This window comes from Vulpes lagopus, chromosome 3, assembly GCF_018345385.1.
Source record: "Vulpes lagopus strain Blue_001 chromosome 3, ASM1834538v1, whole genome shotgun sequence".
Lineage (NCBI taxonomy): Eukaryota > Metazoa > Chordata > Mammalia > Carnivora > Canidae > Vulpes > Vulpes lagopus.
In genome coordinates this window covers 107,904,946-107,929,883 of record NC_054826.1, presented here as the reverse complement: position 1 = coordinate 107,929,883, position 24,938 = coordinate 107,904,946, and the positions used below count along the sequence as shown (strand labels likewise).

At 48.4% G+C, this 24,938-nt stretch overlaps 1 protein-coding gene across 4 annotated transcripts in view; it reads left to right on the top strand.

The window, feature by feature from the left end:
* LOC121487491 (katanin interacting protein) overlaps positions 1-24,938 on the top strand; it is a 193,377-nt gene that overhangs the window by 116,859 nt on the left and 51,580 nt on the right. For 3 of the 4 annotated variants that reach the window (XM_041749278.1, XM_041749282.1, XM_041749281.1), the window contains 5 exons: positions 4,904-5,076; positions 6,096-6,161; positions 7,752-7,903; positions 9,483-9,585; positions 13,531-13,746. In XM_041749278.1, the coding sequence (XP_041605212.1) occupies positions 4,904-5,076; positions 6,096-6,161; positions 7,752-7,903; positions 9,483-9,585; positions 13,531-13,746 (710 nt within the window). The remainder of the gene's footprint in view (positions 1-4,903; positions 5,077-6,095; positions 6,162-7,751; positions 7,904-9,482; positions 9,586-13,530; positions 13,747-24,938) is intronic. The other variant, XM_041749279.1, reaches the window with a different exon arrangement.

Here is a 24,938-nt window from a genome sequence, read left to right as displayed (position 1 = left end):
ACCTCATGAATTGCATGTTCTGCTTGTCCTGGCGCTGCCTGAGACTTCCACCAACCTGGGGGTTCACACCCCCCAACATCAGAGTGTGAGCACACTTGTTGAGCTTTACACACGACCTTAGTCCCTTATTTATAGAATTATCCATAGGATCAGAAGGGGTCTTGAATTTTTCAGCTCTGCTTTCCTGCAGATGATGGAGGAAAAAGTATGCTTTAGTGATATTCACAGAAACTGAGGTTGCAAGGTTTGAGTTCGAAATCACTTTCCATAAAAGCCTTTGACAAAAATCATCATGCCAAGTGCCAGGTTTGTAGCACAAGGCCTGATGAGTTGATGTGGCCTTGAGGCTACATGAGAACCAAGGCTAAGACCTCTCCACGCTCCTGCCCACTCCAGTCCACCTTGCCGTTCCTCATCTGTCAAGCCCCGCCCACCTCAGGGCCTTGCCACCTGCTATTCCCTTGGCCTAAAATAGCCTCCCCATGTGGGTACTCACAGGGCTCACTGCCTTGAGGTCTCCACTCAGATGTCACCCTCCTAGCCAAGTGGTGTGCTTTCCCTGATCATCTCTGGCCTCTACCTCACTTTGTTTCTGGTAGCACTTGTCACCACCTGTTGGTAGGGCCAATGTCCACCTGCCTGATCCCTGGCCCTCTCTGCCCCATGACTGTGAGGTCTGTGAGGCCAGGGGCTCTGTTCCCCCAGGGCAGCATGTCATTCCTCAGCCTAGTGAGAGCTGAGAGCCTGTGTGATAACACCTTTGCCTCGCTGGGAACCCATTTCCGCTTCAGCCACCCGAGGGGCAAGCATGTAGATTTTTCAGTTCCAGTTTCAGTGTAGCTCAAGACCATGTCCTTTAGCTTCCTTTCACTCGTCCTCCCTGTCCCTATCCCCCCAGCTACTTCCAGGACCTGAGCCCCATGTGGCTCTCTGCATCCCTCTTTTTTTTTTCTCAATTAGCCAACATATGGCACATAGTTTCCCATGTAGTGTCCAGTGATTCATCAGTTGCATATAATACCCAGTGTCATCACATCATGTGCCCTCCTTAATGCCCATCACCCAGTTACCCCATCGCCCCACCCACCTCCCCTCCAGCCATCCTCAATTTGTTTCCCAGAGTTAAGAGTCTTTTATGGTTTGTCTCCCTCCTTGATGACTTCCCATTCAGTTTTCCCTCCCTTACCTCATGATCCTCTGCACTGTTTCTTACAGTCCACGTATGAGTGAAACCATATGATAAGATTCTTTCTCTGACTGATTTATTTCATCCAACATAATTACCCTCCAGTTCCATCCATGCCAATCAATGTAACTGGTAAGTATTCATCCTTTTGATGGCTGAGTAATATTCCATTATATATATAAGCCACATCCTCTTTACCCATTCACGAAGGACATCGTGGCTTCTTCCACAGTTTGGCTATTGTGGATATTGCTGCTATGAACATTGGGGTGCAGGTGCCCCTTCTGATCACTAAATTCATTATCTTTAGGGTAAATCCCTAGTAGTGCAATTGTTGGGTTAGAGTATAGCTCTATTTTTAACTTTTTTTGAAGAACCTCCACACTGTTTTCCAAAGTGGCTGTACCAGCTTGCATTCCTGCCAACAGCATAAGAGGGTCCCCCTTTCTCTGCATCTTCGCCAACATCTGTTGTTGCCTGTCTTAATTTTAGCCATTCTGACTGGTGGTTTTGATCTCTATTTCCCTGACTTCTGTATCCCTTTTATCCAGCTTAATTTCCATACCAATAAGGATCCCCACCCCCTGTTAAGCTGAGCTGCTTCTCACCTTCCTCCTTTCTGCTCTGTGTTTGGGTATTTGTTTTACCTTCTCATTCCTTCCCTCCTTCCCCACTCCCTAACCCATTGCAGAGCCATGGAATCCCTGATAAGATGAAACAAGAAGACAGTAGAGCAGTAAAGACTGGGGTGAGAAGAATCCCAGGTCACTTTTCCAGCAGCTTCTTACCTTTCTGTGCCTAGGACCTGTGTTGGGGCAATGATCAGAGACAGTACATCAAAATCAGAAAATAGTCCACCAGCTGTTTTGCCCAGGCCAGACACCTGCAGACACAGGAGGTTCCTTTGAGTGCCCTTGACCCTCCTGGGAAAGCAGCTTGGACTTGTCGTTGCCTTGGGGTAGGCCAGCCCTTGGGCTCCACTGGCCTTCATAAGCTTTCTTTAAAACCAGGATATGTGCATGAACAAATATAATTCAGGGGACTTCATGTAGATTTCAAATTCTAGCTTTTCTTGGGAAAAAATGACCACATGAAGAGTGTAGCCCTATATGGCAGGTGTTGGCTGGATCTGGGCTGTGGCCTCTGGCCCAGGGCATTCAAATTCACAGTCACTTCCTGGGTGCCTGGTAGAAATTGATACCCTCTCATTTTAGTTTTAGCTTTTTCATTAAAACCCATGGTCTCCCATCAGCCCCATGCCCAGCTATACTAGAAGCCAGCTCAGGGGAGCTGCACTGTGGTTCCTTTCCTCTCCTCCCAATGCCAGTCTAGATGTCGCTGTTAGAACTCTCCCTCAGATGCAGCATTCTAACACAACACAGCAGAAGGGACAAGTGCTAGGACAGAAGTCTCCAGTACTCAGGGTGGATGGTTTACTGAGGCCATGAGGATGCAAGGATGCTATTTTATATATCCCAAGAGGTAATACCTGTGAATTCCCAGTTTGTTAGAGACCAGCATCAATGTCGATCTTTGACCTTACTGCTAAATGATACAATCCAGTTGCTTCTGCCAAATTCACATCTCCGGGCGCAGACCTTCTTCTCCCAAACTCAGACCAGTGTGTGTATGTGTGACTCAGTGGCTCCACTTTGATGCCTGAATCACATCTTAGACCCAATCATCTGTCCGAACCGGAGCCCCGCTCTCTGCTCCCAAAACTGCTCCATGCATAGCCCTTGCAACTCAACCCTTCCTCTCTCCCAGCCACATCCAAGTTGTCGGACACGCCATGAGCCCTGCCTTCTGTGCATATGCAGGATCTGACCACAGTCTGTGTCCCTTCTCCTCTGTTGCCGTGCCTCCCCTGGCTGCAGCCAGAAACTCCTAAAGACCTGGTCTCCCTGCTGTCACCTCCACCTCCCTTCAGTCTGTTCTCCACTCAGCATTGAAGTCAGGTCAAGTCCTCCCCTGCTCTAGAGCCCACAGTGGCTCCCCATTTCACTCAGAGTGATAGCTTTGCAGTGACCTCCAGGGCTCTGAGTGACCTGGCCCTCCCTGCCCCCACTCAGACCTCCCAACCTGTTTCTCCTGCTGCCCACTGCACCTTGCTGCTCCATTAACACACCCCACATGGGTCTCACCACACCGGTGCCTGGAGCATGGCACCACCCTGCAGCTCTACTCCATTCTGTCTTGCCTGTTTTTTCCATAACATTTTCGGACATCTAACACTCTATTTTGTTCACTATTCCCCTGGCTTATGGTCTTACTTTACAAGGGTGGGGTTCTCAATCTGTGTCGTCACTTCTGTATCATCAGTGCCAAGGACAGAGCCTGGCACCATGGTACTCAATAAATACTTGCCGAGGGGATGAACGTCAATAGGTGAAAGCCTCCTTAAGCATTCCAGTAGAGACATTTTGAGCAGTTCTATTTTAAAAGGGAGGTTTTTTTCCCCTAATATTGAAAGAATCCACACATAATTGAGAGGATGTTATAGTGACCCCCATGTGTCCCTTACCTGGCCTTGGCAGTCGTGAATTGATGATCAGTGTCATTTCATCTACATCCCCACCCACTGCCCAGATGATTAGGAAGCAAATTCAAGTCATCCTTTCATTGTATCTGTAGATAGTTTAGTATGCTTTTCTTTTTCTGCTGCAAGCCCTCTGTTGGGTGGGTAGACCGTAATTTATTTTATTCAGCCAGTCTTACTGTGTGCTGTTTGCATGTCATTTTATACTTTATAAAACCAATTGTCCTTTCCTTGGAACTTCTGGAAACGACTGCAGCTTTGCAACACTTCTTTCTAAAATTGAGATGTAAAGTCTTTGCAATTCTTGTTACCCTTGGAAAAACAAAACAAAATAAAGTAAAATGTTCCCCAATACCCATCTGTCTCCATGACAGCATATATTATTCCTCACAGGTACTTTGTTAGAGCGTTAATTGTTTACAGCTTTTCATTTAGATGAGATTTCAAACTTAAAGTTGTAAGAAGAGTACAAATGACACTCCATATACACTTCCACCCAACTCACTGACTGTTAACATTTTGTCCCGGTTGATTGAGGGATTTCTTTCTTTCTTTTTTTTTTTTTAAAGTAAGCTCCAAGTCCAATGTGGGGCTTGAACTCATGACCCCAAGATCAAAAGTCACACTCTCAACCAACTGAGCTAGCCAGCTGCCCCTCATCCCTGCTGATTTATATTTGTATTCTGTGTGTGTGTGTGTGTGTGTGTGTATGTGTGTGTATTTTTTAATCATTTGAAATTAAGTTGCAGTCATCGTTCCCCTTCACCCCTGAACCCTGCAGTGTGTATCCCCTAAGACTGGGGCATTCCTTTTACATTACCGCAGCACTCAGGAAATTCAGGAGAGTTAGCATTAATACAATACTATTATCTACACCACAAACTCTATTGGGATTTCTGCACTGGCTGCAGTAATGTCCTGCACACCAGTGCTTTCCAACCCAGGATCCAGTGCCAGGAACGCCACTGCATTCTTGTTGCCGTGTCTGCCCAGTCTCCTTTAATTTGGAATAGCTCACCAGGCCTTTTTTCTTTGTCTTGCATGACCTTGACATTTTTGGAGAGTACAGGCCAGTTGTTTTATAGAATGTTCCTCAATTTGGGTCTAATAGATTTGGAGAGGCACTCCGAAAACGCAATCTAAAGGAGCACCCCCCCCACCCTGTTTCCTGCCCACAGGACCTGGAAGCCGGCGTGAGAGACCCCTATCAGCAACCCGAAAACCCATGCAGGAGGCTGAGGACCGGGAGGAAGACGCCTCTGCGGTGCTCAGGGCCATCCAGGTGGAGAATGAAGCCCTGCAGAGGGCGCTCCTCAGCAGAAAGGCTGAGCCCCCCACCAGCCCACTGCAGGTTCGTCCAGGGGCGGAGGGGAAGGACCACACAGGAGGCTACTCAGGGACCCAGTGGTGTCTGAACAGTGCTTGCAAAGAGTTCTTGGTGAGGAGAGAGACATTGTAGAAATCCCTGACTTCAGACTGGCTGCACGTCTCCTGCTTGATGCACAGTTGCTCACCAACCTGCCAAAGCTCCCCGTTTCCTTCACCCTCTTCTTTGTTTGCTTCTGAAAGCCTAAGGTAGATGCCAGTTTGCCTCTAACCCTTGCTGATCTCCCTTCAGGCCCTGGATACCTTAGAGCAGGGTTGCATCTGGGGTCAGAGAAAGAATGGAGTAGACAACAGCCCTGGCTGCTCTGGAAAGACCTCATTCCCCAGAGCATAAGACCCTCAGGCCTCTGCAGCCCTTAGCACTCCCTGTCGTCCTGCCCCTGCCCCACTGCACCTGTTCCAGAAACCTCCCTGGCCCAGCAGCAGGTGTTTGAGTGTGTGCCCGCTGCTGTCAGCTTTGAGCAAGAAGCAGGAGGATATGTAGTGGGGTGGAGTAAGGACCCTTTAAGAGCTGGAGGCTTCAGACATGCCTCAGTATACATGTCCCTTCCCAGAAGCAGGTTCCCTGGCTCACCTGTTGAAACCCTTTGTCTTAGCTTGTCCCATGGGAAGCCCACAAGAAGTCAGAAGCAGGCAGGCCTGGTTTCATCGCCCCATTTCGTAGATGTGACTGATGGCCCCCAGGGAGCAAGGCAGCTTGCCCAGGTCATGTCTTTGGAAGGCACTGAGGACTGCCTGCCTGCAAGCCTTGGGCCCTGTCCATACCGCCTGTTGCTCCCCAGGCCCTAACACAGGCTGCCCTTTGGGGCATTCATCGAGCAGTACCTGTTGTCTGTCTTCCTGGAGCTCAGTGCTTTGCCCCCGACGTTTGTGTCTCTGGGATCTCAGGACAGTCCCCGCACCTCTGTACCCTCATCTGTCAGTGCAGAGTATACAATGGATGACTTTATTCTGACCTCAGATCATGTGATTATATCATTCCAGGACACAGAGGGACCACCAGCAAAATCGTGGACCAGTCTACTGAAGGGGAAGGAAGAGAGCCCTGAGGTTGGTGAGAGAAGCAACAAAGCCCTGTGCCCACTGCTCCCAGCAGTACCTGGGGACCTCCAGTGGGTTTTCCCAATGTGGTCCCAGCAGGCCCTCCCTGTGCTCCCTGAGCATGGTGTCATTTGGCCCATTTCACAGATGGGAAAGCTGGGCTGGAGTAGCTTGCTCCAGATTACAAGTGGAAACCAGAACTTATGCAGGCCTGGGGACTCCAATTCCTTGTTACATTTCTTTCTTTCTTTCTTTCTTTCTTTCTTTCTTTCTTTCTTTCTTTCTTTCTTTTTTTAAGATTTTATTTATTTATTTATGAGAGACACAAAGAGAGAGAGAGACAGAGACACAGGCAGAGAGAGAAGCAGGCTCCATGCAGGGAACCTGATGTGGTACTCAACCCCCCGGGACTCTAGGATCACGCCTCCGGCCAGAGGCAGGCACTAAACCGCTGAGCCACCCAGGTGTCCCTCTTGTTACATTTCTATTTCTTGACAAGACAACATAAAAATCGATCTTGGGTTCCTGAATAAATAAATTATATCTGTATCTACCGAGGTCAGTCAGGCCAATCTCAGCAGAGACGGCCCCTGGCAAATTCCGACGTGAACTAATAAAACACTCAGCAACATCTTTGTTAGATTGTGCCCAGGTCTGTGCCATGTGCTCAGAATACAGAGGTGGCTAAATCAGATCAGATTAGCCCCTGGCCTCAGGGAGCTTGCAGACAACAAGCAAATAAAGCCATAAATAAACCAGGTGACTTCAGAGAGAGATGACAGTAAAAGATGATAGATGGTGGCTACTCTCTGAAAGGGTAGCCCAAGGAAGCCCCTCAGAGGGCCCCACTTGAACTGAGTCGTCTCTTAAGGAACCAGCCAGAAACAGAACAGCATTCCAGGTGGAAGGGACAGCAGATGCTTTGAAGTGGGAATGAGGTCCTCCTGATCCAGGAGCAAGAAGAAACCTGACATGGTGGGAATGCATAGCACCAGAGGGAAGGTGTGGACAGTGGGGAAGAGAGAAGAGGAGGGGAGAGGAGGAGAGAGCACTCGAGGGAAGCAGTGCCGCCTAGAGCACCATAGTGGGGTTTCCTTTATGTGTCCCCCCTCTTTGTTCTGTTCTTTCCTGGTGGTGTTGAGCTGTCGCCAGCTGACATTTCTGACCAGTCTGTGGCACTGCCCACCTCATGGTGCATGACTTCTGGATGACCTGACCTGACCCAGGACCCACAGAGCTTCCAGTGACTAAAATCACTTGCTGATGGAGAGCTGAACACATTTCTAGTTGAGATGATAAATGTAAAAGAAGGAGGATTAAAAATGCAAAGGCCCTAAGGATGTTACTGGAATGCTTCCATGGAGCCTGGTTACTTTGGAGCATGCAGGGCAGGGGTGTGACGGAAGGGGGAGAGATTCTGATGAGAGGAAGTTTTTTCAGTAGCTGATTGAAGAGATCTTTTCCTGGGACCTCCAGGATCATAAGAAACAGAAATCTCTGTCTCTGCAGAGATCATGGTGGGGGTCCTGGATCTCATGAGTCCCTGTAGGCTCTGTCCCTCTCATACCTCATTCCTATAACCTCTTCCTGCTTGACCAGCAGCTTCCTACCCCCGCTGCTACCAGCGTGACCTGCCCAACCAGTGCGACCAGCCCAACCAGCACGACCAGCCCACAGGAGCCGGCCAGGGCGGCAGGGGGAGCCAGAGCCGTCAGCGAAGCCATTGACAGAATCGGCCTTTTGGGGAGCAGGTACTTACTGAGGCAGCTTCAAAACAAAACCAGAATCCTGTAGCAGTGAAGCCACGGGGATCTCATTCACCGAGGTTTCTCTTTGCTTCTCCAGTGTTATTCCAGAACATGTAAAACTGCTCCCTTAGACCATCCCCCTTCCACCCCCCACCCTCCGAGGAGTGGACTTGATATCTTTCCAGCCAATGGGTCTTTGCAGGTTCGGTTCGGTTCGGTCTCCCCTGTATAAGGCTTCATCCTCCTCAGGGGCTTCCACCAAAGGACACTGTGCAGCAGATAGTGGTGAACTCAATGGGGCCGGGGGTAGAGGGCGAGAACGACCCTGAGCCATGTCCCTTCAGCCTTCTTTTTCCTGTTAAGTCTGTTGATATACAGCCTTTGGTTCCATTAATGCATCAGAGCAGCTATTGGAACTGTCAAATTTTCATTCCAAAACAGTGTCTTCCCTCTAGTCTTCAGAAAGATGCACCAGGTCTAGCTGGTTGTCTCAAGCATGTTCTGGCACATGGCACACTCGCCAGGCCAGTGCATGGGGCTTCATGCACCATGCTCTCTGCAAAATGCCTGTGCCTGGCTTAGGGGTGAGAGGGCATGCTGGTCACTCAGCAGAGTCCCTGGGCTGGGTCTGGGGCAGCCCAAAGAGGGGTCAGTGTTGTGGGGGGAGCTTTTTCTCTGCACAAAAGAAGAATTTCCAGCCCAAGCTGTACACCCTCCACATGTGTGTCCGCCCCAGAGGAGTATCCTTGTAATCTGCAGAAAACCTCTGGAGAGGCAGTGCTAGCCATCTCTCTAAGAGCCTGCAGACCCCAGACTGGAAACCAGGGCTGTGTACCCATGCAGCCATGAGTAAGAACCCCCAGGTTCCTCTGCACGGGAAAGGGCCGGTGCTGGAGGATATTTTAGAACTGATACAGTTCTATTTACGAACAGCATACACGTCACCAGAGGCTTCTTGCTTCATCCTCAAGATCCTTGATGTTCCAGGGTGTTGAGGGTACTCCATCTTAAACAGCACATATGGGGTGCATTTGCAAACCCTACTCTGCTGAGTCAGGAATGCCTACAGCCCCAGAAACAGGAAGCATGAAGTAGGTCTCTAGGCCAGGAGCAGGGGATGTTTTTTAGCAAAGGGCCAGATATGAAGACTTCAGACTTTTCACTGTTTGTTTGGTTGTTTTTTTTTTTTTTTTTTTTGTTTGTTTGTTTGTTTGAACAACCTTCGAAAGGTAAAAGCGGTTCTTAGCTCCCAGGCCATGTAAAACCAGGCTGCACGCTGTATCTGCGGCTCCCTGCTCTAGACCCTTCCGAGTTACCAGTCAGTTTAGGGAGATCTGATGGCCATCTAGCCCCAAACAATTTCCTCTCCTTGGCTCTTCTTTGATCACCAGTTGTACAGTTATCAGAAAGGGTGGGGGGGAACAGCCTGTGTGCGCCTTTGAACTGTACGCGGGGTGGGAACTAGCTTCTCAAACGACTCTACTTCTGAGTTAGAAAAGTAAGCACTGTCGCCTTGATGGGCCTGCTCTCTGTTGTGTGCCATCTGTTACTGCCTGACTGCTAAAACAAAATTACATTTCAGACAACAGCAGAGGCTTCTGAAAGTCCTCCAGGCCATCGAAAGCGACTCTGCCCGTCTCAGCAGGGTCGCTTCACCAATGGAGGAACCAATGCTAGACCCAGAGGTAAGAATGTTGACTTATAGAGATTTCTAGATGCATTCGGTGTCTTGCTGGAAAGCTGAGGGAGGAAGGGCCCCTTGGTGCAATCATCTCTGTGCGGTGGGGGTGGCCAACAGCAGTCAACTTAACATGTCTCTACAGGAGGCTCCATGCCCCCCCTGCCCAGTACCCAGACAGGCAGGGGATGGAGAAAAGGGTTGCAGCAGAGAGAAGCCCGTCCACACAATATACCATGTAAGCCCACAGAGGAACGTCCAACATCACTGATAACCAAGAAATGCAGATTAGAGCAACCTTAATGTCCTACTTGATATCTGAGTTCACCAATGATCTTTGATGATAACCTCTAGGACTGGCAAGGCCACAGCAGGCTTACTCTGCTGGCAGCACTATAAATGGGTGGAGCCCTCTCGAAAAGCAGGAGGGCCGGGCTCAGGAAGAACCTTAGAAATACTTAATGTCCTCCCAGCCCAGCGATCCCACTTCCTCACCCTAAGGAAATCACTCAACAGAAAGCAAAAGCTATAGGCATGAAGATGTCTGTTGCAGAATGGTTGGAAGTAGGGAAAAATGAGGGAGAAAAAAACAGAACAAGAAATAACAGAAATGTCTCATGATAACGGAGTTAATCAGGGAGGCATGATATATCAGCACAATGCAGTGGTATAAAAGGAGGGGAATTATCATTATGGAGATTATGCAGAATGAAAATCGTGAGGATACACAGTTAACTGTAAAAGGTGATATTAATCTTCATTGAGTCCAGTATGATAGTGGAACTGTGCGAAGCCACGGCCGTGTGATGTGTTAGCGCAGCAGAGCTGCAAACCAAAAGGCCACGGTGCCATCCAGGCAGAATGGTAATGAGGACTTGCATTTCTTTTTGTGTCAGAAGGTGTGTGTCCGGTACATCCTTCTCAGCCCTTCCCTTTGTCCAAGGCGTTCACCATTCCTATTACTGGCCACTTAAACCCTCCCAGAGCCACACGTAAAACTCCCATGAGATCAGAAAGCCCACCCCCCCCCCCGCTCCCCAAAGCTCGCCAGCCTAGACCAGAGTTGTGTCTCTGAGTCTGGCACCATCATTTAGAGGGCATGTGACCTCAGAGAAGCCTCTTAAGCTCTCTGATCCTGGGAGTGTGCAGCTGTTGCATTGGGTAAAATAATCCACTGCCATGGGCTGCCGTGAGGATAAAACAGAAGGGTTTTGTGAGGGTGGGCACCTCAATGCCTGGCACAAGGCAAGGAGGAGCCAGCAAATATCAGTTGCAAGTTTGACATCTAGAAAATTCAAAGCTTTACCCCCATGCTCCAAATGCATGGAGCATTTGCTTTCTAAGCCTTGAAGACCCTAAGTGTGATAAAGCTTCAGCCACATTAAAGAGAACCTGGATTGATCAATCTCCTTATAGCAAACAGAAAACCCAGGGCAAACTGACTTATCCAATGAAGGGAAGGAAATGATAGACTCTTGTAATAAATGTCACAGTGAGGACCAGGTGGGGCTTGATCCAGCAGCTCACACTGCATCTGCACAATGCCAGCTACATCCTTGAGTTCTGTCCCCACCTCAGCACCCAGGCCCGGTGCTGCCGTCTCCCTGAGACCCTTCAGTAGCCAGAGTGGTTCCCACCTCTTGCCTTCATCCCCTCAGGCCCTATAGTCAGAAGAGGAGAGCATTTCCTCCACGCACAGAACTGAGATTGGGTCACATGCCCATCACTGAGCAACCCCCTTCTGGTGGCTCAGGGGACAGGCCACACTGATTTATTGGACCAGTCCTCCTCGAGGTGGGAAGGGTCTGTCCCCCTCTAAGACCATCCTCATGGCTGAGGAAAGAGAAGGGGTGACTTCCCGACAGGAAAACCGGATATTCTTGGTGAGAGATGGGGCAGTGAGAGCAGGAGACAAGGAGCTGCGTCCACCTTAGCCCCCCTGCTAGAGATCCCACATCAAGAAATTGAGAAGCAGGAGTAGCCATCTAATTGCAGCACCGACAAGTTGTGACACTTCCTTAGATAATAGACCTTCAGCTTCTTCATTTTGAAGCCCCACTGCAGGACTTCACACGTTTTAGATAGCACCGAGCGAACGCAAGCGTGAGATCCAGCAGCCCGTCTGTGAGGCGGCTTACCTCCCATCTGGACCTCCTCAGTGCTGCCAACAGCCAAGGTGAACAGCACCGCTCCTTCTCACTTCCTACCCAGCTCACCTTGGCAGCACAACACTCCGCAAGAGCCCCAGCTCATTCACCTCTCATACCCACCCCCCAACTTGAAAGAAGCCAACTTAAGTTTCAGTGAAGTTTCTCAGTGTCCTGCAAGCCTGGGACTCAGGCCCCGGGCAGCAGGGAGGGCCTGACCAGGACCTCACACAGCCCTGTGGGAGCAGAGGAGGAAGCTGCAGACTTGGCTGATAAAAGCAGGCCCTGTGTTCCTTCTGGGAGCTGAGAGCTGACCTCCCTCCCTCCCTGTCCCCGTCCCCGGCCCCATCGCGTGGCAATCAAGGCGCGTCCAAACACACGCTGCGAGCGATAGCACGTCTCGCTGGCTATTAATTAAAAAAATAAGTAGGGAACAGTTGCTGTTCATTTGCTCAACTCCCTGCTCACAGAACCGTTGCAGATTACCAGTGCTAATTAACAGAGGGCATGTGCACGCGGGGAATGCACCATTTTATGAATGACTGATCTGTGGCGACCAGCGCTGCAGTCGGGGCCCGAAGGGGCCTTGGGAAACCATCCTGCAGCGTGGCTGTTTATTGATGGTATCCACACAGCCTCGGACCACATGGCCTCCCTGCAAAGGAGGCCGCACTCAAACCAGCGACGGAGACAGACGGCTGCAAGTGGACCCTCAGAGAGTGCACAGGGGGGTCCAGACTTCACAGGTTCTTCCCCGGTGTCTGTATCTCTCTTAGTCTCTGTGACAGGATTGTCAGAGATGTAGTGTCATCTCCCATCTCCAGCCAGGCTCAGGGACGTCAGGTGACTCGTCCATGGTCCTGCATTACAGACCGAATTCATTTGCTAGAGCAGCCATAGCCACCACTGCAGACAGAGTGGCCTAAGCAACAGAGTTGTGTTTTCTCACAGGTCTGTGGGCTCAAGTCCAAGATCAAGGTGTCGGCCCATGTGGTTTCTCCCGAGGCCTCTCCTGCCTTGCGGGTGGCTGTCTTCCAGCTGCGTCCTCGCACAGTCTTTTCTCTGTGTGTGTGCCCCCGTGGTGTGTCTCAGGTGTAGCTTTCCCCTTCATGTAAGGACATGGGTCAGACTGGATTTGGGCCCACCCTCACAGCCTCATGTTACCTTAATTACCCCTTTGAAGGCCCTGTCTCCAAATACAGTCACATTCTGAGGTCTTGGGGTTAGAATGTTAGCATCTGAATTTTGGAGGGGCACAATTTAGTCTGTAACACCTTCCCCAGTTCAGCCGATAGGCCACGAACACTTGGTATGGAGGAAAGAAGAGCATATTCAGGAAGAATCTGATGCCTTTTAGACATTTTTTATTTGCAAACTCTTATGGAAAATACTAACTGCCGAGGGTTCACAGTGACAATTTTTTTTTAAGATTTTATTTATTTGAGAGAGAGAGCAAGAGAGTATGAGGGAGGTGGGGTGAGAGAGAGGGAGAAGCAGATTCCCCGCTGAGCAGAGAGACCAATGCAGGGCTCGATCCCAGGACCCTGAGATCACGACCTGAGCCGAAGGCAGACACTTAACAGACTGAGCCACCCAGGTGCCCTCAGTAACTATGTTTTCAGTGCTTTACAAATAGCTCATTTAGTCTTGGTATTAACCATATGTAATGGGTGCTATTCTTACCCTCCTTATACAAAATGGGGAAACTGAGACCCTGAGTGGCTAAATGACTCGTTGCTAGTGGTAAGCTGAATCCAGCCTGTCATGTTTAGATCCTTTGATACTCTTTTTTTCTCTTCATTAAGGACAAATCGAGAACAAAAGGTGGAGACATCAAAGATGCCGTCTATGTGACCATGGAAATCCTGTCCAACTGGGGCCACACATCCTCGGTGGGTCTCACAGAAGTTGAGTTCTTTGACCTGCACAACACAAAGCTTTATGTGTCGCCTCATGACGTGGATATCCGGAACACGGACACACCCGGGGACCTGGGCGACCTGGTCAATCGGAACTTAGCTGTAAGTGGAGGCGGTACCAGAGTGAGCCTTGGCCTTGTGTTTTGATGCATTTTCTCTGCCCTTGCTAGGGCTGCAATGCAGGTGCGGGGAGAGGAAGAAGAATAGAATCTTCCACTGTTGTTCATTTGGGCAAAGTGGGAGGAGCCTGAGGGAAAGGTCCAGGTAAGGGCCTTGAAGCTATCCCCCCAGCTCATTGACGATCTCTGCTCCGTGGGTTTTTCTTGGGAGAGGGAGCAAAGAGGAGCCAAGTCACCCCCTTTCATCCATCCTGCAGTTTAGCACAAGTGCCACAAAACAGGGGACCCCTGGGCATCATTGGGGTCCTTGCCCTGATCTTATATCTTATATAGTCCTGGGAAGAATATTGATTGGTCAAGGGCACACCGCTGGAAGGTGGTGGGGCCACATTGACATCCTGTAGCCTGGCCCAGGGTTCAGGCACACACCCACTCAGGGCCCTGCTTCCCAGCAAACATCGAACATTCCTGTCCTTTAAGTATCTAATGGTCAAAAAGAAAGGAAGAAAGTAAAAACATTGGCGTTTTCTCCTCTCTCCACTGGCATGTTGGACACAGAGACTGGGAGCTCAGCTGAGGCGGGCCTCCCAGCCTTGTCATTACTATTCTGTGCTTCAGCCTCAATATTTGTTCCCTCCAGGAGGGGCCTGAAAAACTGGGGACAAATTCTGCCCCTGGGCCATAGAGCCAAGTAGGCAAGCACAGAAGCAATAGGAGGACATCCCTTGGGCACTTTTTGGCACCTTTTAAATCTCCTGCCATGTAGCTGTATTATCAATTCCAACGAACAAGTTCAGTTCGTTGGAATTGAACAAGTTATTAACTTTAAAAAAATAAGGATTGAAAAATGAAAACACCTACTACATGTTCAGTGCTTGCCTAGTGTGAGGCACAGGGTGTCATACACATAATCTTATTTGTACTTAGCAGGACACAGTCTTGAGAAGCAGAAAGGCCTGTGTTCGGAGCTTACCATCTACAGCTTCATCAGCATGGGCAGCTCACCTGACATCTACTTTAGTGTCTAAAGTGGCACAATAATAGTACTTGCTACGATGTTGTGAGGATCAAACGTAACTATAAAAAGCTTAGCACTGTGCCAGCCTTTTCCAAAGGCCTCTAAAACATCAGTTCTTAGTGTATTTGTTGTTATTAGTAATAGCATTGATATCATTAGAAAGTAGATATTCCCATTTTAAGATGAAGAAACAAGAAAGGGGATCTTTGAAATCCTGATTTGTAGAGACCCACGTTCTGGTCTTGACTCTATAGCCTTTGGCAACTCACCTGCCTTCTCTGAGAATCAGTTTCTCTGCCCTCTGTAAGATAGAACTGGAGGGCAGGGATAATCCATAGGATTCTTATATGTTGGCAAAAGAAACTGGAGTCTGGCTCACTTTAACAAATTTCCAACAAAGAACTTTGTTGCAAGTCTTTGGGTAGCTGGTAGATTCACTGTCACCCAGGCCAGAAGAGGGCAGGCCCCACAGTCATATTGGGGTTCTAGGTAGCATCTAGGATGCATGAACATCAAGAGTGTGGTCTTTTTTTGGAAGCAGGGGGGTTGGCAGTATTTATAGTTGACTTGCCATCCTGTCACTCTGCTAGAGATATGCAGTCCCAGGAGAGGAAAGCTGACGGCCAGCCTGGCTAGGAAGGTGGGCACTTTAATGCTAGTTACACCAAGATGCCACAGCAGGGAAGAGGGGCAGGAAGGAATTCCCCCTGGAGAAGTTCAGCATTGTTACTGAAAGGAAGGCAGGGTAGGTGCTAGGTAGCTGAGAAATACCACTCATCCCCAGGGCTAGACTGAATGGTGACCCAGTCTAAGATCATCAGCTCGTGACTTTGAAAGAAACAGGTCCCATAGGTCAGGGCAGCTGGGATGCTCTGGCTTCACATTTCCTGCTCTGCTCCCTGCTTGGATTCTGTAGGCGCTCATGTGTGCTGCTGGGGCTTAGAGGGGCCCTTCACCACCCCCTCCCATCTCCCTGATGCGCAGAGCAGTGGCATTTGGGAAGCCCGCTGTACCAAACAGAGCACACCGGGGCAATAAAAAGCATCATTGGATTTGACGGGGGCCAGTTCTCATGACTTTTCCTTTTCCTCTGTTTAGCAGAGGCTGGTGAGCTTTGCCATGTGAAAACAGGAAGGAGTTCGGCTCATGGTTTTGGGGGTGCTGAGGTTTTCAATTTGGGGCCTTGAGATTGAGAGAGGAGGTGGCCGTCTTACCCTGGGCTGCCAAATCTCTGGGCCAAGCCATATGCAGGCTGGATTCCCCCGGCCGCCCTGGCACCAGGTCTACCTGATGGTCATCCTGGTATATAGGCCTGGGACTACCAGCATGTACTGCCTCTTGGGACCACCCAGTTTCACTGGGGTTTATTAAAGACCCACATCCTGCAGGCCAGGGCCTCAGACATCCCTCATGTGATCTTCACATGAACCTTGAGTTACTCTCCACATTTGATAAATGAGAAAACCAGGTCTCAGGGAGGACGAGTGACTTGCTCCAGGCCACACTGCCATGGCGTGGGGAGCTTGGCTACAATCTGACCAATAGGTAACTGAAAGTGGAGTCTGGGTTCAAAAGAGAAGTGGCTTCAGTGGAAGATAACGGAGGGCTGCTGGAAGATGTGGGGGTACCCCATGCTTGGTGCACACCCTCCTACCCTCTGCACCTACACTGTCTCTCTTAATTGGCCTCACCCAGGCCCATGGCTTCAAAATGATTCCAAATGGATACACCAAGGCCCACCTGCTTCTTTGAGTCCCTGACTTGAGTGCCTGCCAACTTCCTGCTCAACATCTCTTCTTGGATGCCCACTGGACCTCTCAGACTTCAGAGACCTACGTCCTGAGTTTTCATTCCCCTGTCCCACCCACATCTCTCCCTCCTACAACATTCCTGTGCCCAGTAAATGGCATTGCTGCTTGCTCTGCTGCCAAGTCCACCTCTTAAGAATTCCTTGACTGCCCCAGCCCCTTCCTGCCACCTTCCAGGATACCAGCAAGTCCTGCTGATTCTTCCTCCAAAATGGAGCCTGGGTCTCCATTCCTCTAGTGGCTCCCAAGTCTGATCAATGTGTGGAGTTCCCTCTCGCTGGCACTATTAAGTGGCCTCCTGTCTCACTGTCTTCTCTTCTGGCTCCTTCCACTCCATTTTCTACTCTATCCAAAGTGATCTTTTACAAATGTCAGCTTGCACCCCTCCTATACTTAAAACCCTGGCCATGACTTCCCAGTACACTTGGAAATAAAGTCACATGCCTCCCATGGCCTGGGAAGCTGTCTGAGAATAGGCCTTGGGCTCCCTCCTGGCCTGCTTCTCATACCCCCTGCCTCATGCATGGGGCTCTAGTAGTCACGGGGCTTCCTTCTGTTCCTCTGACACTCCCAAGTTCATGTCACCTGAGCCCTCCCAAGAATATCCCTCCTCCAGAATTTCATGTGGATACCTGCTTTTCCCTCATTTGGATTTCAGCCCAAATACCACTTTCTCAGCAAGCCCTTCCCAGACTACAGTGTGGAGGAGTGCTGTCTCACGCCACCCCAGCAAATTCCATTTTCTTCAGGGTACTTCTCACATTAAGAAATGATCTTCTTAAAAAAAAAAGAAAAAAAAAAAAGAAATGATCTTCTTGCTTGATTATTATCTCTCTCCCCTCCATTAAGCTACACGTTCTTGTCTGTCCTAGCCATACTATATCCCCAGCACATAAATGTACACAGTACATTTTTTGTAGTTTTTATTTGGAAATAATCACAGAATCATAAGAAATTGTAAAAAATGTGTAGAGAAGAGAAAAATAATAGAGGGAAACCAGTGAAGCTAGAAGTTGGTTTTCTGAAAGGATCGACAAAGTTAACAAACTAGGTTTGTTAGCTAAGGTTTGTTAGGTTTCCAGGATACCAGCAAGTCCTGCTGATTCTTCCTCCAAAATGGAGCCTGGGTCTCCATTCCTCTAGTGGAGGTTTGTTAGCTAAGTTTTACCAAGCAGAAAGGATTCAAGTTACTAAAATCAAGAATGAGAGAGGGGACATTACTACCAACCTGACAGAGGAAAAAAAAGATTACAGGAGAATATTCTGAACAATTTTATACCAACAAATGAAGATATCCCAGATGACATGGACAATGTCCTAGAAAGACCCAAATCACCGAAATCGACTCAAGAGGAAACAGAACATCTGGCTAGACCTATAGCAAGTAAAGAGATTGAATTAAAAAAAAAAAAAATTCCCACGAAGAAAAGCAAAGGACCAGATGGCTTCGCTGGTGAATCATACTAAATATTTAAAGAATTAACACCAATCCTTCACAAATTTTTCTAAAATATAGAGAGGAGAGAACAATTCCAAACTCATTCTATGAGGCCAGTATTACCCTGACAACAAAACCAAAGACATCACAAGAAGACTATTGAACCAACATTCCTTATGAATATATGTAAAAATCCTCAACAAAACATTAGCAAACCAAAATCTACCAGTTTATAGAAAGATTTATGCATTGAAACCTAGTGGAGTTGACCTGGACAATGGCTTGTTGATCAATATATGAGAACCCATCAGTATAATACAACATATTAATACAATAGAGGGGAAAAATAACCATGTGACATCTTAATGGGTACAGGAAAAACATTTGAGAAAATTCAACACCCTTTTGTGTTGAAGACCATAAACCAAGAGTAGAAGGCAACATTCACCTAATAAAGGGCACCTATGAAAACCCACAGCTAACATCATCCTGGTTAAAAACCGAAAGCTTTCACTCCAAGATCAGGAACAAGACAAGGATGACTGCTTTCACCACTTCTGCTCACATGGTACTGGAGATTCTGCTCAGGGCAGCTAGGCAAGAAAATGAAATAAGAGGTTGGAAAGGAAGAAATAAAACTATTTGGTGATACAATCTTATATATAGAAAACTCTAAAGAATCCACAAAAATTACTTAAAAAGCTAAAATCAAGTTCAAGTTTACAGGGTAAAAGACCAATATACAAAAAATCAGTTGTATTTCTATACTCCAGCAATGAACAATCTGCAAAGAAAATTAGGGGAAAATATCTGTTTAAAATAGCATTAAAAAGAATAAGGTACTTAAGAATAAACTTCACCAAATAAGTGAAAGACTTATACATTGGAAAATATATTGTTGATGGGAATTGAAGAAGACCCAAATAAATGTGAAAAGACATTCAATGTTCACAGATTGGAAAATTTCATACTGTTGAGATGGTGATGCACCTTGAATTATCTACAGATTCAGTGCAATCCTATCAAAATTCCAACTGCCTATTTTGTGGAAATTGATAAACTGATCTTAAAATATATATGGAAGTATAAGGAACCCAGAATAGCTAAAACAATATTGGAAAAGAACAAAATTGGAAAACTCACACTTCTAATTTTAAAACTTAATACCAAGCTACAGTAATCAAGACTGTGTGGTACTGGCATAGGAATAGACAGATCAATGTAATAGAATTGATAGAGAAATATAACCTTACATCTATGGTCAGTTGATTTTCAACAAGGACGTCAAGGCTATTGGATGGAGGAAAAAAAGTCATATTTTTAAGCAAATGGTATTGGGACAACTGGATTTCTGCATGTAAAAAATGAAGCTGGATTCCTACCCTAACACTGTCTACAAAAACTAGTTCAATAGATCAAATACCTTAAAACTTTTAAAGTATTAAGGCTGTAAAACTTCTTTTTCAAGGTTTTATTTATTTGACAGAAAGAGCGCAGGAAGGGGAACCAGCAGAGGGCGAGGGAGAAGCAGACCCCTGCTGAGCAGGGAGCCTGATGTGGGGCTCAATCCCAGGACCTGGAGATCATGACCTGAGCCAAAGGCAGATGCATAACTGACTGAGCCACCCAGGTGCCCAGGGTTGTGAAACTCTTAAAAGAAACGTAGATATGTCTTTGTAGCCTTGACCTTTTCAGTGAGGTCTTAGATATGACACCCACAGCACAAGCAACACAAGAAAAAAAAATAGATCAGGCTTCATCAAAATTTAAAACACTTTTGCTTCAAAGGACATTCATCAAGATAGTGAAAAGACAGCTTACAAAATGGGAGAAAATATTTGCAAATCATATATCTGATAAGGGTCTACACCCAGAATATGTAAAGAAAAGAACTCTTAAACTCAACAACAAAATGACAAACAACCTAATGAAAATATGGCCAAGGTATTCTGAATAGACTGTCCTCCAAAGAAGACATACATGGCCAAGAAGCACATGAAAAGCTCAACATCATTAATCGTCAGGGAAATGCAAATCAAAACCACAAAGAGATATCATTTCACATCCACCAAGATGGTTATAACTTTTGAAAAGAAAAGAAATAAATGACAGTATTGGCAATCGTGGAAAAATCATACCTTCCTGGTGGGAACGGAAAAGTCAAATGGTGCAGCCATTGTGGAAAATAGTGTGGCTGTGTCTCAAAAAGTTAAATGCTGTGTCTCAAAAAGTTAAATGTAGAGTTACTCTTGATGTAGCAATTCCACTTCTGGGTACTGACCCAAGGGAATTGAAAACATGTTCCCACAAATACTTATACACAGTATCATTCATAGTAGCCATTAGGTGGCAGCAACCCAAATATCTATCCATGATAAATGGATAAAGAAAATGTGGTGTAGCCATGCAATGGAATATTACTCAGCTATGAAGAAGAACAAAGTTCTGACACCTGCTACAATGTGGATGAACTGGGGCACCTGGGTGGCTCAGTCAGTTAAGCATCTGCCTTAAGCTCAGGTCAGGAGCCCAGGGTCCTGGGTAGAGCCCTGTATCAGGTACCTTGCTGAGGGCTCTCCCTCTCTCTACTGCTCCCTCTGCTTGTGCACGTTTGCTCGTTCTCTCTCTATCTCTCTCTCTTTCTCTCTCTCTCTCTCTCTCCCCCCCTCTGTCAAATAAATGAATAAAATCTTTTTAAAAATCCGTAACATTGGTGAACCTTGGAAACATGATGCTACGTGAAAGAAGCCAGACATAGAAGGCCACATATTGTATGATTCCATTCACATGCAGTGTCTAGAACAGGCAATTCATGGAACCAGGAAGTAGATTAGTGGTTGCCAGAGGCTGGGGACGGCAGGAACGGAGAAGGACTGCTGAAAGGTAGAGGGTTCCTTTTTTTTTTTTTTTTTTTAGATTTTATTTATTCATGAGAGAGAGAGAGAGAGAGAGAGAGAGAGACGCAGGCAGAGGGAGAAGCAGGCTCCATGCAGGGAACCCGATGTGGGACTCGATCCCGGGTCTCCAGGGTCACACCCTGGGCTGAAGGTGGTGCTAAACCGCTGGGCCACCAGGGCTGCCCTTGGAGGTTCCTTTTAGGGTGGTAAAAGAAATATGCTGGAAAAAGATAGTGGTGAGGATTGCACAGCCTTGGAATATACTAAACAACAACAACACTGAATTGCATACTTAAAAGTAGTGATTTTATATGTGTGAATTATATCTCAGTTTTTACAAAAAAGCATCGAGAGGTGCCATGTGTCCTTGCCCAGCTTCCCCCATCACTGACATCTTACGTAACTGTAGTATATTATCAAAACCAGGAAACTGACATTAGTATAATGTGCAGAGCTTCATACACGCATTCGTGTGTGTGTGCATATGAGTTCTATGCAATTTTATCACACGTAGATTCATGTAGCCACCACCATATCAAGATACATAGCAACAGTTCCATCACCGCAAAAAGATTCCCTCACGTAGCCCTTTATAGCCACGCCTCCCCACCCCCTCCCTAACATTGGCAACCACTGATCTTTTCTCCAAACTTTGTGTCACTTCAAGAATGCCGTATAAATGGAATCCTACTGCATGTAACCTTTCAGAGACTGGCTTTTTCCACTCCGAATGCCCTTGACATCCGTCCAAATTGTTGTGTGTATCAATAGCTTGTTGCTTTTGATTGCGGTAATTTATTAAATTGGGGCTACTTCTGAGGGCAATCCAGCATCTGCCTGAGGGAGTGGATCTGTGTCAGGTTAATTCTGGGAGAGGAGAGCATCTTTGTTAGGAGTTAGAGAGGGACCTCCTGCAAGAGGCCTCCCCTGACCATCCGTTCTAAAATTGCCCCTCTACTGGCCATTAATAATTCTCTCTTATTTTCCGTGTCCAATTTATCCTTGCCTGACTGGTATTTTTTCTTGGCAGTATTACTTGTTTGCTTCCCCAGCTCACGCAGAGCTGGGACCTGGTGGGCCAGGCTCTACAGCCCACCCCTGCATGGGGCTCAGTGCCTGCCCCACAGGAGGGTGTTTGTATTTGGCAAGTGGGTGACAGATGGTGTTGTGCCTCCCCAGCCCCCGGCCCTGCCCTCATCTGTGTGTGCTGGCTGATATTTCTCTGATGGAGGATTGTCTTTCTGGCCTCCAGGGCCCACTTTGTTTCCCAGGCAGCAGGCCCAGACTGGTGGGGAATTGGGCCCCCAGGAACTGCCCTCAACCTACGCTGGTGGGAATTGGGGTATGAATACCCCAGCTCCCTTGTCCCGAGGGTGGAGCTGCTCTGAGTCATCTTCTGCTCTGGCTCCCAAGATTCCCTGGTGACACTGAGCTCCAGCTGCCGCAGGAGTGGCTAGCCTGGTGACACACTCTTTATGGAAGGCTTTTCCTCCTCTGACCTCCCCACACTCCAACTGGTGTATCCTTTGGTGTATAGATAACCTTCTGACCCTCAAATCCTTGCCTTGGGGTCTGCCTCTGGGGGGCGGGGGCACACACTAAGATAGAATGAATTAATGAATAAAAATGGGTGTAAATCGGGACTCCACTACTTAGGCAGACCGCACCCCTTGCTCCCTTACTGAGCTCTGGTCTTCCTTCCATGACACGGGTTCCAGTACTAGCCCCCTCCCAGGGCTATGAGAGAACCCAGGGAGGCCACGGTGCCAGCATGAAGGTGCCCTGATTCCTGTTCTGCCATCACTGCGACGGGCAGGTGCAGCAGAAGCTCCGCCTGCTGGCCTGGCACCCAGGGTGCCTTGGTCAGCCCCCAGCGCCTTCCTGGCAGCCTTTTTCTTAGAGACTCCGGCCACTAATGAGGCCCTGCATTACCCGCAGGTGAATGTTCTTTGACTTTGAACACCATGATGCCCACTTAATCTTCCTGTTATCCCTCCTGTGGACAGAAAAGTGACAGGAAATCAATTATGGTCCCCTTGCCGGCATCTGAGGGTCAGCCTTCAGACTCTTCCTTTGTCAGGCAGCCACAGTGACCCAGTTCGGGCCCCGACTTGGGCAAGAAATGAGGGGCACCCACTGGATTTTGAGCTGTGGTATCCTGACCCCTTGCAGCTGCCCAGAGCACTAGAAGTTCTTGCAGAGCTTGAGAAACTTGGCCAGAATAAGTCAGAACCCCTTGAACTCCTCTCTCTCTCTGGACAAAAGCAACCTCCTCCCTCCTGAAAGGCACCATTGTCCCTGGAACAAGCCCTCTTTGTTCTCCCCCGCAGCTGGAGCCTGGGCCTCTCGCATCTCCTGGGGGCCCAGCAAAACCCCAGAGTCAGCCAGTCTCCTCCTTCCCTGGCTCTGTCAAGTAGCCGGCATGGTCCCGGTGACAGGGGTCTCTTGAGACCTCCTCAAATACACGGTGATGGCTCATTTAGGTAAAAGGGACAGCTCTAGCCAGTGTCAGAGATGCTGTGGTTCTGTTGCTGCCGCTGTCAGCCCCTAAGCAGGAACCCTAGACTCAGACATGTGCAGGGGCCAGCCAGAGGCATATCCTGGGAAGGGAAGTGGGTGTAAAACAGTAGGGAGCAGTGGGGACTGGGGCACCAGAGAGCCCGCGCCCTGGGCCTGGGAGCGGCGCCCTCGGCTCCAGCCAGCATCCATCAGGGGCCCTGTGTGGCCGTGTTGTCTACATACGAGCAGAACTCTAGCTCTGGAGGGGGTGGGGAAATCTCCCCCTTGTTAAATGTTGGCCATGATGTTTTTTTAATACCTCATGAGCCAAACAAAATCGCCCTCCAGGCTAGATCAGTGTACAGCCGCTTCTCCAAAGTTTCAGTGAAGGGACAGCTATGAGGAGGTAAATTTCAACTGGCCATTCATTCCTTCGTTTGTTCAGTCAACAAAGATTCCGTGGCATCTACTGTGTGCCAAGGACCTGAGCTGAATGCTAAGGGTTCTGGAGTGAATTAGACACAGCCAGTTCCCTTCAGGAGCTCACAGCCGAGCATGTGGAAGGGTGACCTGGACTAGAAAACAGGTAGTTACAAGACACTGAGGTCCTACAAGGGAGCCGTGGGCGGCTGGAGGCCAGGGTGATGGTGTCAGGGAAGGAGTGGCAGTGGGGGTGACAGCACGTTTGTGCTGTATTTTCCTGGGTGGGAGAGGCTGGAAGCTATTGCAAGGAAAAGCCCAGCCTGTGCAAAGGCCCTGAGGCCAAGCCTGTGGGGAGATGTTCAGCTGTAGCTGTGAGTTTTGTTTGGACAGAGCGTTAGAAGAGGCATCCGAAGGACAAAACAGGAGGCAGCTGGAGTTGAAAAGTGCCTGGACTTGGCTTCTTCCACCTGCATCTAGCACACCCCTGACATGGAATTTTGCTGGTGAAAGTGGCAATGACCGTGGAGCTTCCCTGAAACTCTGCTCCCCTGGCCTTGAGAGCCAGTGGCCTTGCCAGTGGGCAGGAACCACACCCTGGGGTCCTGAGGCTTGGAAGCCCTGCCAGGGAGCAGAGCAAATCCTGAAGCTCAGTCCCACAGTCCCAACGCCTGCGCCCTTTTCTTTTCTTTTTTTCTTTCTTTCTTTTTTTTACATTTTTAAAATTCCACAGGGTTTTCAAAAAAAAAAAAAAAACAGACTCTGCTTGCTGGGTTAATAAAATAGCACAAGTGACACTCTTATCCCACCCTCCACTCCTCCACTCTCTGTCTGTCCCCACCCCCAGCGCTCTCCCCAGAGCTGATTAAATTAATCAAAATAAAGCCCGCCGCATTTAAATTCAGTCGGCCTGGCAAAGCAGAGAGGTCCACGTGGCTGCTTTGTGCCAGGGACCAGCCACAAAGTGCGGTCCGGGCGGGTGAGGTCTAAGAGCCCACCTTGGATTATGTAGACAAGGGAGGCCTGGCCTCCTGCCCTCAGTCCGATTACTTTGGGAAGAGGCAGAAAATAGACTAACGACTCCCCCCTCTCTTG